Genomic DNA, 16,568 nt, shown 5'->3' on the forward strand with positions numbered 1-16,568 from the left:
TCAGGATGGACCGCCAGGGTGAGGGAGGAGCCTCCGTTTTCGGGCAAGCCGTGAGGGGCAAGTGGTCGCTCCCCGAAGAACACTGAAGGGAGCGCTCTGACAACCCCTTTTGCCAAGAGGTTTCTTTAGCTGAGCTTGCTGACAAGGACCAGACCTGACAGCCCGGAATGGTCGGTGGTGGTTTTATTGTTTTGGTTTCTGGTGGTTTCCCTTTTTGAGTCCTGCGTGGGACTAGGTAGCTGGGCGCTGCAGAGGCTCCGGCGAGGCCTCAGAACCGGCTGCCGCGCACCCAAGGGTGGAGCGAGATCTCCTCCAGCTGCGGCCTGTCCGCGGGGTGCTTGGACAGGCACCAGCAGATCAGATGTCTGCACTCTGGACGGGGAGAGAAGGCAGAAAGCGCCGGTCACTCGCAGAAGGCCCCTGCCCCAGCGGCTCCCGGCGCCGGCAGGGCCCGGGCCGCGCCGCGTGCGCTCAGAGCCGCGCCGGCCTCCCGACCCGCTCTGCCCTGTGCGGGAGAGCGGCACGGCCGGACACGGCCGCCTCCTTCAGCCACGCGTGCCGCCCCGACCCCGTGGGCACTGGCCGCCTCCTGCGGCCAGCCCTTGAGGGCAGGCCCCGCGGAGGCCGTCAGGGCCGCGCCGGGCTGCGCGCCGCCTTCTGCCCGAGCCTGCCTTCTGGAGGCCGCATACCAACCTGGGGAGACCTGCTGCCTGAAGCAGAGCTGCCCCAGCACGATGTCACGGTCCTCCCCAAAGGGGAGGCACCCGCACACCATGCCGTACAGCAGCACGCCCAGGGACCAGACGGTGGCCGAATCGCCGTGGTAGTAGCCAAAGCCGATCCACTCGGGCGGGCTGTAGGCGTGTGTTCCTAGGGGAGGACACGGGCAGCGTTGTCCAGCCGCAGGCCGCTGGCTTCCAGAGCCTGGCGCCAGCCTCCTGCCAGAGGCAGGGGCTGCGCCCGTGGCCACAGCTTCCCCGCGAGGCCACCCCGCATCCCCCAGCCAAGCGGCCCAAGCCAGGAAACCATTCTGCAAGGCAGAGAAGGCCAGCCAAGCGGCCCCAGCCCTTGCGGGCCTGCCAGGCCCAGTGGCCGGGGCCTGGCTTTTTGGCAGCTTTGCTGGAATTCTGACCGGCGGGAGGCTCGTCCCGGGCACGAGCTCTTTGATACGAACGGTGGCCCCTTTCCCTGGGAGACTGAACTCCCCCCCCCAGATTCCTGATATCATTTTGCAGGAGACATTTGGCACTCTCAGGTCAGCCAGGATTCCCATTTGTGGTACCTTGGTTCCTGGAGAATTCCTGATCCGTCTCGAATTCTAGCCAGCGGAAGGCCAGCCCCGGGCTCAGAGTCTTGGATACGAACAGTAGGCGATCCAAGCCAAGCCACATTAACAACCAAGGTGACTTTTCTTATCCTGGTCAGGTCTCTCTCATCAAGCCCCTGCCTGGAGGAACAGACAGGGCCTTCTGCCCTCCTCATCCCTTTAAATCACACAGCTTCCACTGCCTCCTCAGCTTTCCTTGGATGTTTTCAAACACGTCCCTGACTCACTGTGGACTGGGTATTCCCAGAAAGGAAAACACCACATTAACTCTGCAGATTCCCTTTTTCCCTGGAAAGAGTTCATTACAAGTGCTATGTTCTTTCCTATGAGAAGCAGTAACCTTAAATACATTTCCCTGTAGTGTATCTCATTACAACCACAAAATATCAGCGTGTTTGCTTTGATCTTCATAACAGCTGCAAATTCAAATACTGCATTAATTGTACAGGCAGACACTGTGTGCAATTGTGTGTACTTCAATATTTTGCAATTACCCAACCGATTTTCATAGTCACTTTAAAGAAAGGCTTTATAGCAAGGAGCTTTGGGTACGTTAGCCTAAAATGATAAAGAAAGTTCAGATGAATAATTACAAATCAGGATAAACTGTGACTGCAGCATATATTTATTAAATTTTGCAGAACCATTCAGGCAAAAGTTAACTGAATGTAGTATAACATGAAGCTCATATACACTGACAAAAATCATATAAAATATTATATGAGCATAGAACACAGAATTATGAAAGTCAAAGAAATAATATTTACTTAGATACATCTTAATGTGAATGAAACCTTGAATAATGGCATTCTTAGTTTAGCATTTCTTGTGTCCTGCTTTGTATCACACTTCTGGTATCATTTAGGAATCACATAATCAAATAATTCAAAGTAAATTTTAGATACTACATGAAAGATTTGACAAGATATTACAGGAATATCTTTCTAAGGACAAGGTACAAATAATACTACAAGGGTTTCTAAATCAGGCTTATTTTACCTTGATATTTTTGTACAGCACTGAAATAAAAAAATAGATAGGGGTCTTAAAATAGTATAAAATGAAAGTGTCTATATCCAGATGTATATCTACTTTAACTTCATAAATTAAATATAAAGCATAAAATCTGAAATGGTGAAAAACATACTGATTTCTAATATCAATCAGCATAAATTACTTAAACCATCTATGTAGCTTTACAGCTGATATTATTAAAAGTTTCACATGAAATGTAGGGTTTATACTATTTCAGACCAGGATTTTCCCCCTTAGAAAAAGGTAATTTTAGTAAAGGACATCTTTTTTTAAGTGCAATTACATAAAAATTCAGTGTTTACAATAAGTTTGCACAGTCTGACCCAACCTTTTTGCTGCCAATAAAAATATCCCCACTCACTTCAAATGCAATATAATATTTAGGCTATCCAAATTGGTTTCAAAGTTCAATTTACTAACAAACAAAGCAGCAAAGGACCACCAATGTTGCACAGCTTGTTTGCACAGTTGTCATCACCAGAAATGGGACAGAAAGTTGTTTCTTATCATAGAAAATGCTCACAGAACTATTTAGTGGGATAATTTAGGTGGGATGAGGCCACTTGTCCTCCTGCCTGCTCAGAGCAGGGTGCACAGAGTGACCTGTGCAGATCAAACCTTGCACTGAAGAAACAACAAAATGAAAGAGAAGATTTATGTGTGGTAGCTGCTGTGCAGCACCAGAGAAAAGCAGAAAAAATTCTGTTTTGCCAATTAGAGGCAAAATGCTTTCCCCATCTCTGCAAACTGCAGTGCTGTTAAACAGCCATAAATTAATTGACCATCCATTTTTAAAGCCCAGACACCAGACCCCATGTCATCAAAATCCACAACAGCAACGAACATGTGCTGATCCATATTACTGCTGTTCAGAGAGGGTAAAATGATATGAGATCCAGGCAAGGCTGACAAAACAGGAATGTTATGACTGCAGTGTCCTTATTCTCTTATTCTTATTCCAGGGGTGGATTGCTGCTTAAAGCCAAATGACTTGGACTCCCACATAATGTGGTGATAGCAAGAAGTTTCTCCCAGCAAAGCAGGGCAATTCAGTAAACCAGTGTTAATGTCATGATCAGCAATTTAACCCAATTATTTATCAGCAATTATCTATCTTTTCCTATCACCAAAACCCATAGTCGTCATTTTATAATGTGTTCCCTCTACACAATCAGGCACACAAGTGGAGTAAGGTCTGAGCAGCTGTGCAGAAATACAGCTTCCAACAAATCAGTTTCTGTTTGGAGAGAGGCGTTCTACCATTTCCTGGGGAATGCAGAGCAACAGGATGCAGCAGCTTAAAGGTTAGATTTGCAAGGAAAACCCCACGACTGACATTTTCAAAGCCAGCTGGGAAAATGGACACCCATTTTGCCTTCATCTTCAAGGTAATTTCCCTAAAAAAAAATCCAGGAATCTTCTTCCATTTGCATTTCTGGGCTCTTACACTCACAAAAATCTCTGCTTACAGACTTGGAAATAAGACTCTCCTCCCTCTTCTTTGTTGCAAAGTTATCAAGGGCCTCTTTGTTCTTATACTGTGTGGTTCATTAAAAAAGGAGAGCTTTCATTTTCCCTATAATGGAAGTTATGCCTTCAGAAACTACAAACATCCCTGAAACAACCCTACATGGAATCTGTTGATCAGATACATATTTCCCTCAGAAACACTCTGACAATGAGAGAAAAATAGCTTTTCATAAAGAAAACGAAAAGAACCTGAAAAGTAATACAAAACATAATAAAAGAATTTATTTCTAGCAGAGCTCTTCTGAAGTAGCTATCCTTTTGGAGATGTATCACAGATTCCTAAAGGGTTTGTATTAAAATACACTATAAAAACACTCAGCAGAAACCTAAAAGGTTTTTTTAGGGTTTCCATCAGGCTTCATTTCTAACTGATTCCCCAGAAGTGTATTTCTGAAAAGAAAAATTCTGCTGCACTAAACACTGATGTCACGTGGCAGATAAGATCCTCCACTCCAGCACTGTACTCATGTTGCACCTGAAGAGGATTCACTCAGGAGAATCCCTTGTTCCACCTCTAGAAAAATAAATCTTTGCTCTCACCACACCCCACTGGACCATTATTGAGGGAGCTGGGTGTAAAATGCATTTGCCTCTCAGTAAGATGCATTTTTAAGAGCCTGCTAATTCTGTACATGCTTGCTTGTACACCACCCCCTTTTCAATTGGCATGGTAAAACTGGACCCTTTCCATTGCCCTGTTTTCCCCACTCAATTATCCCTCCCATTTCCAAGGTTCCTGATCCTTCCTGTGAACCTTTATCTCAGCAGCTGGCTGAAGCACCAGGCTCTGCCAACAAGGAGAAAGTCCCCAGCAATTCTTGTCCGGTTTAATCTTTATTTTCAGCCCACTTCTTCAGCAACATATACTAATTAATTACTTTCCACATTTGCTTGCCAAACTCTATTCTGTAACAAGTGAACCTCCGCTGTGACTTCTCCCCCTTTCTCTCTGACATCCTTTCCAGCATGTCAGAATTTCTGCCACCCATCAGGGCAGCTGGAATTTCAAGCACATTACATCTTTGACCTGTCCCTCTACTGAAAAAAAGACAACTTTAGCCTTGCCTTCATCTTCTCAGCACCTCAGCAGCTGCCTCCTGAAAAGCTTTCCCTTCCTGTACACCAGCCTCAGTCAAATTGCACTTTGTTCAAACTTCTCTAATTACACTTTCTCCTTCAAAAACTTATTTCAGTATTAGCAAAAGTCAGAAATATAAAAGGTATAATCCCCATTGGCCACCCCTACTTTACTTTATTATTTCAGCTCAGAATATGAATTGGGGAAAATGATCTAAAATGGCACTTGAGTAATTTCATTATTGTACCAGAGATGTTTTCTCTCAGCTTTAGGTAAGAGGTTTTTCTTTCAGCTAGATTATTCAAGCTTTGTCTGAGCCCTCACTTTTTCTGTCACAATCTTCAGCAGGCAAACCAAACGGGGTGTTTCTCAATTTGTCCTTCCTGGAGAGCATCATTCCATTATTCTTTTTCGTGGCAGTGACACAGGCGTGGGTGACATTGTGGATATTCTTACCTCAATACATTCCTGCACAGAGCAGGACTGCAGTTCTTTGGGGAGGGCTGGAACCAGGCACTTCCCTGTTGTCCACGAACAGTAAATCACATTTCAGTTCAGTGCCGTGCAATAATCAAGAGAGACATCTGCTGGCAATAACAACAAAAAGCCACCACCACCACCAAAGCACTCCACATTTACCTATGTGGATATACACCCACCCATGAAAATGAACCACTCCGGGATAATTAGAAATACCCAATCTGCTAAACCCACACATTCGCTTTCATCACACCCTCTCCCAGGTGCATCCTGTTTCATTTGTGATGTATTTCCTCTGGTTTGGGTGGATGTGGTTTGCTGCTTTACTCCACAAATGAGGTCAGTGGGATGGATGCAGCTCAATACAAGAGATGGTTTTTTACCAAAAGGATCACACATCTGGTTCAAAGCTGGAATGCATGCTCTGAGTGCAAGGTATTTGATAATGTAAGTCCTATAATTTTAGCAAACAAATGAGAGGATGCCATCCATTAACCAATTAGTGCACAGCAATTAATTGTAAACGATCCAGCTTTGATGACACCTTAACTAACATCACCCACAGCAATGGGACTGGAACCAAAGGAGGTGTGATCATTGGCACAGCTCCAGGGTGTGAGAATCCAGCCAGCCTTCCAGTGCTGCAGCTATTTCTCGATCATCGGGATAAAGATGATTTTTAGCCAACTTTCATGTGAGCTGCAAAGGAAAAAGCCTTCTTAGCCAGTGCCTTAAAGTGACACTTAGCCACAGCCTTTTTAGCTTGGTTTAGCTTGCACCTCAATAGTCATCTTTTGAACTTTATCAAGAGCCAAGGAGGAAAATGTCCCCTGGGTGTCCAGCAGGACATTTCAAGCAACAGCGAGGCACAAAACCACCCAGTGCCAAGCTGCTGCTGCAGCTGCCTGGCATTTCATCCACTTTTTCAATCGGCCAGCCTTCCTACTTCTCAGCCCAGCTCAGGAGGAGCTCGATTTTCCACCATCCCCAGCAAGGTGGGACAGGGCATCCGCAAGCAGCACCTGCTGCTCCCTCTCCAGGACCTTGCCTTAAGTCTTAAGAAAACTCTTGGCATTTCCATTTTCTTTTAGAATATATCAGATTACCCATAGTAATAAATGATCAGCTAATTTACCACTAAAGAATGTTATTGAAAAATTGCCAAATGAAAGTCTGAGAAAGCCACAGGCAAAGGTCAGCACCAAGCCTGAGGTTGGTACTCGACGACCCTCGGTCCACCTCTATCGCACCAAATCCCCCTGTTCATGAAGTCAGTCTTTGCAGGGTCGGTTTTTATACAGTTTTTCAGCTAGAAGGAAGGTTGCCTCACCCTTTTGTCCACCTGGTCGCTGTTCCATATTCATATTTTATTTCTTCCCATCTGCTGGTCTGATGAACAGTTTTCCAGGCACGGCTGGACATCTGATTACATTTCGAGAATCTGGTATTGGGATGCACACCCAGGCCAATGTAGATAAGATTTTGTTGTGGTTTGAAAGCAAACCGAGTGAGAAACTCAGAAATACAATTTAATGAGAAGGGGAAAAGGATAAAATAAAATAAATGCAATAATACAAAAAGACCACTGAAAGAGTGAGAATACAATCTGAGCAGGGTGATAGAAGCAGTCCAGGTGAGGTGGTCTTCGTGAAGCAGTGATCTCATAGAAAGGTCCGGTAGCTCTGGTCCTCTGGGAATCCAGTGGGTGAAGGCTGCTTGTACTGTCCCAAATCTCAGCTTATATCCAGGTGAGAATACTTGGCTCCTCCCGATGGGCGGAGCATCTCACAATGGGATGATGAGTCATCCAGGAGGTCCTTGATGGCCCATTAAAGAGAGAGAGCTCCCGGAGGGAGTTATCTATGAGTCATGCACAAGGCATTGATGGGCCATGAATTGAAGATGGTGATAGAATACATCCTATACCACAACCTAGGACAGATTTCCATCAAGTGTTGTCCACTGGGTCGTTGGTAATTCCATCTTCGGAGGAGACCCATCTCCTGGTGGAGCCACTCTTCTTTCTATTGCAAATCTGCTGCTTCCCCTGTTCCCAGCAGAGGCTGCACGGTTCCCGAACATCTTTATTTCTTACACGTGAATGATTTTATATCACATTTCACCATAAAACACAAATTAATTCCACAAATATATCACACCCATAATAGCTGGTTTTGAGAAAGCAGCACTCTGGAGGGGCACCTTATGCTCATGGCAGGACACCTATTCACAAGGTCCTCCTTGTGTCCTCCCTGCTCTTACTTCTCCCTCCAGGTAATTTTCATTGACAACTGCCTCCTTTAATATTTTTGTGAGTGTGTAGCAATATTCACTGTATTCTCCCTCCCTCTATCCCCAAATGTGACTAAATGAGATGAGCAGTTCACATTTTTGCCATACTTTAGTACTGAAAGTAAGAGAACTGCAGAGGTGGCTCAGGATTAATTGAAAGCTCATCTTTCATTGGATCAGGACATTGAATTGTTGTCCAAATGAGTTAATTGCAGGGATAGGAAAACAATTTTACAAGAGGCAGCAGAAAATTTACAGTAACACACTGGCCTGAATAGTAAAAAGCCCAAGAAATACTAGTGCTTCAGGGAAAAATTATTTTAAGCAAAATTAAGCTAATAACAGAGGAAGGTTAAATCAGTCAACAGACACCAGTTGCTATTCCAATTTCTGAACCACACATCTTGTTTGGACACTTTTATAAAGCAGCCTTAATAGGCCTCAAAGAAAATGTTACTTTCTCATGATTTCTCTTCATCAATGCATGACACCAGTAAGAGGCCTCTTGTTCTGAAATACTGGAATGACATTTCTGCTCTGATTCTGCTATACTGTGTGATAAAAATGACTCTTAATGAAACCCCTTGTACCATTATAATACAGTTTCAACTGCAATCACAGTGCTTTTATGTTTGCACGAGGCAGTCCTCAGTATCCTTAGTTAATGTAGTAGCAAAGATTGCACTTGCTGATAGGATTTCACATTCCTTGATGGGACAGGCTGCAGCTCTGAAGAGACTCACCAGTGAATCAGAGACCACTCACATTCCTCTGATCCCATAATTAGAAACCATCTACATCTCCAAACTGCAGCATTTCTAATCCTGAGGATAACCAGGATAAACTGTCTTTTACAGAAACTACTGCAAAGTGGGAAAAAACCCTCGTTTTACATGCCAATACACAGTTCTGAAAAAAACTTACACAATGCTGACCCTCAAATATGTGGTGAGCTTTTAGCACAATGCTTAGTGCCAAATTATAGTGTAAAGTATTAAGGAACAAATCTCACAGACCCCTGAAAAGGCTTTTTTGTTAATGCCTCTTTGAATTAAATTACAATTACATATTCACAGTGAAATCCATTTTAATTTTAGATGCATAAAGCCTCCCAAATACATTTTGAGACCTATAGATCACACCATCATCTGAAAATGCACATATCTGTGACAGTGTCAATTCCCAACACACAAAGAAAAATACTTGGCTGACATGTGGATTCTCTCATAACACCTCTCAGTTCAAAACAGGGAAAAAAAAATGCAACCCATTTGAATACTGCCAAGTAAACTTTATTATTGTCAACACTAGTAGTGCTCATTGAGCCAAGACTAAATGGTTCTACAATAGGAATTTCAGAAGGTGTTGGGAGTGTGCATAACAGCCAGGAGCAAGATGTCAGTCTGCCTTCAGGACTATTCATGAGTTCTATTATTTCAAAGCTGGCATGGATTGGGATCTCTTTAATTTTTTATGTGGTGAGCTGTGCCTTTTTTGAGCAACCTCACCTGCTGTGATGACTCATTTCAGTAGCACTGAATGCAGATCTCTTGTCTAAAGCTCAGTGGAATTCAGCTTTCATTTCACAGGAGGTCTCATTATTTCCTTTAAATTGCCAAGTACACACCTAAAACAATGTAGTCTCCTGAAAAGAGACAGACTATGAAAAATTACATTTCAGAAAGGAGGTCATTCTAGACATAAATTTGGAGAGAACCATCAGGCATTCACAAAGATTCATGCTTATAGAAAAAGCACTCATTGTTAACTCAGGTACAAGCACAGCTAATCAAAGTATTTACCTGTTCAATATATGCCGAAATTGCTCTATCAAAATAACTCATTTCTTCTCCATCACCCTACACGTATTCATGCAGAAGATAAATGCATAAACCCAAGGAATTTCAAGAGAAATTTTTAGAAAACCTGCAGGTAGATCAGTTTTTAATGCTGCTTTTATTCCATTTACCTGCTCCACTTCGTCTGGTAAAATGTAACTTCTAAACCACTCCTGAAGCCACCAGATTCCCATTCCCACACGCATAGAACAGAACAGAAGGGCAAAGAGAAGAAAAACCTCAAAACATAAAAAAGCTCCCCAGTTACCAGACTCAAATGCCTTCAAGCAACTCCTGTCCCTCAGAAAACTTCTTGTTTCTTACCTCCTGTTGTGCTCTTCAAACGAGGCAGGCACTATGAACTCAGTGGCACAGAAATCAGAAGAGAGGGCAGTCATGGCTCCTCTGCAAAATCTCCAATTTTGTGATTGACACAACCCTAACACTGTAAGACGAAAATAACACTACAGAAAAATAGTTTGATTTATATTTTATTATTTTTTATGTATATATTTATTTCTAGCCAAAATACAACTTCTTCAAGTCCTAAACATGGCACAGACTTACCTGAGAGAAAATTTAAAATTCATTTCTTACACAGCTAAGGCTTTTTTTTTTTTTTTTTTTTTTTTGCATTTCTGTTAATCAGTCCAATTTCTATTTCAGCACTAAGTCTCTGGTTAATTTTGCATTTCAATTGAAAATTATCTCCCAAAAAATTTTTTAATTAGCACTTCTTTCAAATTGTATAATTGTTAATTAGTTGCCCTCTGTTAAGTTTGGTGGCAAAGTGCTCTGAGACTTTATAAATAGCCCACTTCGTATTTGGTTTGCATTACTGTGATGTGACACATGTGGCAGGCCAGACACACATCAGGGAAGGGAGTGGCATCCTCTGGATTCAATTCCAATGAGAAATCCTGCAGGTTATGAACTGAACCAGGACAATCTCAGAAAAAATAACAATGTTATTAACAGCCAACGAAATTTTCTGTTTGTAAAAAATAATTATAATAAGACATAATTAATGACAATCTGTGTTATCACCGCGGTAGAGGTCACATGTCTAAGTCAGGACCGGTGGAGCAGCACCAACACCTTTTCAAACAGAAACAAGGGATAAATGAAGATCAGGACAATCAATCACACCAGGGTGCGGCTCTTCCACTTCTCATCAAGAAACAGCACCACAAAAATGTCACATGTGAGAGACAAGAAGCACAAGCAGCAGAAAGGAATGAGGGGAGCAGCAGGGTCACAGCTCACTGCCTGCAGACAGGCTTTGGGACAGCACAGCAGCTCCTGGAGAGATTTTAGAAGCTTTTCCCCTGAAAGGAGAAAATACAGCAATTTTTGGATGGAGAATCTGAATGACAGCAAAAAAATGACAGGGATTTTGGAGCTGAGAGTAGGAAGTTGGTATAAATATATGATTGGACCAACCAGGAACTCCAATACAATTAAATCGACTATAAAGGGCAGGGAAAAGACAACTCAACTAAAAAAAAACTAAACTAAAAAGGAAAGATGGCAGAATATTCATGTTTGAACACAGCACAACAATTCTGTGCAACAATGTGATTTATTAGTACACATTTTAAGCAACACATTAGATGTTAAATCCAACTTTTTGCTATAACCTTTCATGATACATCAGTGATGAAAATCTAGAGGGTTTTAACTGACATCAAAATTTATCATAAAAGGGGAAGAGCTGTAACTTTTTGCCTTTTACAGATTCTTGGAGCAACCTGTGTGAAAACAAATTCACACACATACACACACAGCATTTCTGGCTATCAGCAGTTATTGTCATTAACACTGCAGTCTAACTACTACTGCCATAATAAAAATACCTCAGCTGCCCTCAGACTAATTTCAATTCACTATCCTTATAAAAGACTTCCAAAGAGCTGTTATGTTTGTATTTGGAGTAGTGGAGGGAATACTGTCACTACAGACTTTGCTGGTTAGATAAGTAAAAGATTTGCTTCTCCGAAACAAACTCTCACAACACTGTGGGAAACAAAAACAGAAAACTCTCAGGCCTAGAGATAGAAAGATACAGGAACAAGGACATGCACCATAAACTGTGTTTCTGTGCCTTAGCAAGCAGAAAAATATGTCAAGCAAGAGAATAGGAAAGTTTAATAATGAGGCTCTGTGCCTTGTTTATAGAAGAGTATAAAAGCTTCTGAATAGCAAGAAAAATAAAGCAAGCACCTATTGTCAGATATAAGGTACACATGGAGTTTTAATGATCGTTTATGCAGATGTCTGTAAGGTCTTAACCATTTGCTGTTGGTTAGAAAACTTTTTAAAGGTCTTGTAACAAAGAGAACTTTGGCTGCTGTCAGGAAGACGCGAGCTGTTGCCATCTCTCGATTGTCTCACCCTGTAAGGAGGCTGATGTTGCAATAAAAGCCCGAGGAACATCTCCCAGCAGTCCCCCCCGTTGTTTGGAAAAACTAGATCCAACAAAGCACTTCAAATATCAGCACTTGAACACAAAGAGATGAAGGTGCAAAATGTGACCAAGGGGACGCACCAACAGGTGTGTCTGCCTCCCTCTGCCGGTTCGCATCTGTGTAGCTAATTCGCCTCGCTGCAACTGCTGGCCAAAAATACACACACAGACTGCTTCTGTCCCCAACTCTGCTCTTTGTACCGTTTATGGTCAGCCTGTCTATAGGCAGAACCCAGGATTAAATGCTCCCAGTTTTGGTGACAAATTTTCAATGCCAAAGGTGAAGGCAGGTTGTGAGCCAGGTGTGACACTACAAATGAGGCACTTGTATCTTTGCTAAAAGCCATTTTCCTCACCTCTCGTGGCATGACAGTCTTGATGGGCAGAAAAGGATTGTCTGAAATTCAGCAAAGATCTGCAGCTGGGGAGGAACAGCCCCATGCACCAGCACAGGCTGGGGCCAGCCTGCTGGAAAGCAGCATTGTGCAGAAGGGCCTGGGGCTCCTGGTGGACCAAAAACTGTCCATGAGCCAGCAGTGTGTCCTGGAAGCCAAGATGGTATCCTGTGGGCATTTTCCTTCCCTCTACCCCCAAACATTGCCAGCAAGTCAGGGAGGTGATCCTGCCCCCAAATGGGAGGAAAATCTTCTTCACTGTGCAGGTGACCGAGGGCTGGAACAGGCTGCCCAGAGAGTATCTTGTGATCAGACTTCTCATCTGATCAGTGTTTATTTCAAATGTGTGTTCCATTTACAAAATATGCAACCTGTACTGGGATTACACAGGTACTGGGATTTTAATTATGTAAGCAACACTGCATGTAACACAACATGCATTAACTCAGAGCATGCTTCCTTAACACTGCACATTAAAATAAAATACTGAGTGGCTCCTGCCACTGTTTTTCTGTCCCCACCACTTTCAGGGCACTGACTGTCACTCTGGTGACAGCTAGCATCTGTAGATGTGACAAGTTTCAAAACATTCACATCAGCATTGGCTCACAGCTCAGAGCACTGCACTTATCAGAGCACTGCACTTAAAAGTACACAAAAGTTCTGCTTCTAGAAAATCTTTTTGTTTTATTCAGGGGAAGGCTTGAAAATTGAATTTACTCCAGAGTATACAGCAGTCCCTTAGAGGCTGTGTGTTTTAAAGTCTGCTCAAGGCTGCATTAGTTAGTGCAGGGGGATTTTCACCTCGTTTTACCTGAATTTACTGATCCTGACTGACTAACCTCCACAGCCCCTGCAGTCAATCAATACTTTATCACTGCTACAGCACCTCTCTTGCTAGGGTTGTCCAGAATACCTCAAATCAGCTTAAATCCATCCCAAAAGTCCTCCTGCTGGAAGCCTGAGAGGATATTTTTGGCCTGCTCCGAGTGCACAGAAGCAATCAGCAATGCCCTTGCTCGCTGCCTAGGCTGGAGGAGGGGTGTCATATTTAATGGAAAGAAGTAAAGCTATAGTCACCAACCAGTATCAATGATAGGTCTCATCCTGAAATAAAACAAACAAAATGGAAAATTCTGGGGAGTAGGGGAACACCTATCCCCACCCACCAAAACCCCCACAACCTCATAATCCTGAACCAGATACGCAGAGCACCAGCTATCCATAAGCTGAAGATGATTTTTCTCCCCTCATTTCCTCACCAACATCCTTCCATCGTCGGTATCTGGCTTATTTTCACATATAGCCTTGAAGACAAACCTCTAAAAGTTAAGACTTTTAGGACAGCGCCTTCCTGGCTTCTTTTAACCAACGCTACTTCCAGAGTTTGGTGCTCCCTTTCAAACCCCGTTCCCGGGCCAGAAATAAAACCGCGGGGTGGAACACCTGCCCTTGCACAGGAAAACTGGGAACACGCTGGGGAGAGAAGGAACAACAAAGGGAAGGGAACGGGGCAGCCTCCGGCCGGAGAGGAACGTGCCGAGCCCAGCCCGGGCGGCTCTCGCAGCCTCGGGGACAACGGCGGGGACAGCCATAGGGACAACCGCGGGGACAAGCAACCGCGGGGCTGTCCCGGGGACAACGGCGGTGATAACGGCGGGGACTGTCCGGGACGCCTCGGGGACAACGGCGGGGCGGTCCCGGGGAGCCTCGGGGACAACCGCGGGGGCTGTCCCGGGGACAACGGCGGGGACAACGGCGGGGACTGTCCGGGACGCCTCGGGGACAACGGCGGGGCGGTCCCGGGGAGCCTCGGGGACAACCGCCGGTCTCGCCGGGCGCTCCCGGGGACAACGGCCGGCAGCGGCCGCGCTGAGGTTACGCCATGACCGTGCAACGCCCGTCGTGGCCGCCGCTGTACTTCCCGCACTTCCACGGCGCCGAGCCGGTGCCGCGGGCGGCCGGCGGCGCCTGGGCCCCGCTGGCCGCGCTGTGCTGGCCGTGGCAGCCGCTGCCGGCCGCGGCCGGGCCGCCCCGCTACGCCGCGCTGCCCGCTGCCGTGGTGCCGGAGCCGCCGCGCCTCTGCTGCCCGCCCGGAGCGCCGCGGGCCGGGGAGGTGGCGCGGCGGCCCCCGGAGCTGGCCCAGCTGCAGCTGCAGGAGGAGATGTGCGAGCTGGGCATCCGCCTTAAGGAGCTGGAGCTGGCGGCGCTCATCGGCGACGGCTTCGACGCCAGGCAGTGTGCGTGCGCGTCCCGGCGGGCCGGGCCGGGCGGAGCGGGCTCACGGCCCCGCCGCCGCCCCGCCCGCAGCCGCTGCCCCCCGAGGCGGGGACCCCCGAGGCGGGGGGCGAGTGGGGCGGGTTTGGGGCGTCGCCGCCCCGCAGCGCCGCCGAGCCAGCCCGGGGACGCGGCGGGGGCAGCGCAGGTGCGTGCGGGAGCGGAGCCGTGTCGGGCACCGCGCACCGGCCCGGGGCAGAGCAGGCTCGCTGGCGTGGCACAAAGGAACAAATCCCCCCCAAAGTCATCAAGTGACAATAGAAAAACCAAGCAGGCGGGCACCGGTCAAGCGGGAGGGAGTTTGTACGTGCAAAATGTATCGAGCAGTAATGAAACCCTGCGGTTGTACATCTAAAAAATAAAGGCCACCGGTAGTTGGAGACGTAAAAGAAAAGAATTCCCGAACCAAAACACACGCGCCTCCCCCTCCCCACCCAAAAACCCCCAACCAAACAAGCAACCCACACCAAAAGAAACAACCAAGCGCACAAAAACCTCCAGTTAAACGATAAGTGAGCTTGGCATTTGAATTTTGCAACCTGCTGGCCACGAAAAAAATGCGGGGGGAAAAAAAAAAAAAAGTTCAGCAGGTGATGATGAGAGTTCCAGTGGTGAGGCTGTAAGGATTTAATGCTCAAAGTTTCCTGCAAGGCCACAGGCTGCCAGCCAGGAAACGTTCGGGAGTGTAAAGGCTACAAGAACACAGGAAAAACGTCCATCAGATATTTGCGCTCAAAGGAAGATCTCGAAAGAAATTCCGATTGATAGTTTGCATATATTTTTCCCTTCACTGTAGCAATACACACCTATTTCCATTTTTAATACTTACTAGTTTGAGGAGCTCTAGTTTTCAGATATTTGCTGGCCAAGGCATTGTAAATATTATTCGTTTGCTTAATACATTTTTGGATTTGCTTAAACATATTGTAAATTAGTAGTTACATCATTAATGGCAGATTATGTTTCATTCCTGTTTAGATAAAATTCTGAGGGCACTGGAAGAAAAGAAGATACAAAGCATGAAAGCAATGCAGAACCTGAAGTAATGTCCACCAACATATTGAGGATTCTTTCAGCTGGATATTTTGCCACTATCACTGTGGAGTGTTTTAATGGGTCTTCAGTATTGGGTTTCTACTCACTACGTGCTGTTCTTCTGACAAACTAAAAATGTAGCATATTGTTGACTTCTTTTGAGTATTATTTTTCTGGCACTGGTTACTGATGACACTACTGTGTATTTTAACTTTTTTTTTTTTCCCCTCCAGTTACTTTATGCAGGAAGTATATAATATTTTCTTCAAAAACACTAAGAAATTAACACTGTTTTTGTCAGGATTCCCAGCAGTCCATATCTGTAGCTGGGGAACACAGAAATGGCAACATAAATATGGTTGGGTTTTGTTTTGGTTTAGTTCTAAACACATTAAGTGCAATTTTGAGTAAACAGGTATGGCCAGAGGCGCCCTAAGCCTCTAAACCAGCTTAAAAAAACTACTTTCATGTTAGCATAAAAATTTTTGTTACAGTCACAGTGTATTCCTTTAGTGTACCACAAAATTACAGAAGTTGTGGCTTGAGTTGGTTTTTAGCAGAGCAGTCACATGACAGGGACTGTCAGCTGACATTTTACTATAATTTTAGGAATAGCAGTGCTTGGGCTAAAGCCCGTGGCAGCTTTTGAAGTGACAACATCCTTATGTTTGGAAGGCACGTCCTTTCACAAATAAAAATGGACAGGGGCAGGGATGGCAGATTGAAGATCTGGACAACATTACTATTCAAAAATAATGTCACACATTAATTAAACACCACAAAGTAGTAGATAGGCTCATCAGACTGATAAAAA

The 16,568-nt window shown here is 45.0% G+C and overlaps 1 protein-coding gene across 1 annotated transcript; it reads left to right on the forward strand.

Annotated features, from left to right (window-relative positions):
- The first annotated feature begins 14,327 nt into the window (after positions 1 to 14,327).
- Positions 14,328 to 15,781, forward strand: LOC136374443 (uncharacterized protein C11orf91 homolog). The gene is made up of 2 exons (XM_066339808.1): positions 14,328 to 14,682; positions 15,698 to 15,781. Exons 1-2 carry the CDS (start codon positions 14,328 to 14,330, stop codon positions 15,763 to 15,765), a joined length of 423 nt encoding a protein of 140 aa, XP_066195905.1. The 3' UTR covers positions 15,766 to 15,781.
- Positions 15,782 to 16,568: the final 787 nt, after the last annotated feature.

The sequence above is a fragment of the Sylvia atricapilla genome, chromosome 2 (genome assembly GCF_009819655.1).
Source record: "Sylvia atricapilla isolate bSylAtr1 chromosome 2, bSylAtr1.pri, whole genome shotgun sequence".
In the NCBI taxonomy this organism is placed as follows: domain Eukaryota; kingdom Metazoa; phylum Chordata; class Aves; order Passeriformes; family Sylviidae; genus Sylvia; species Sylvia atricapilla.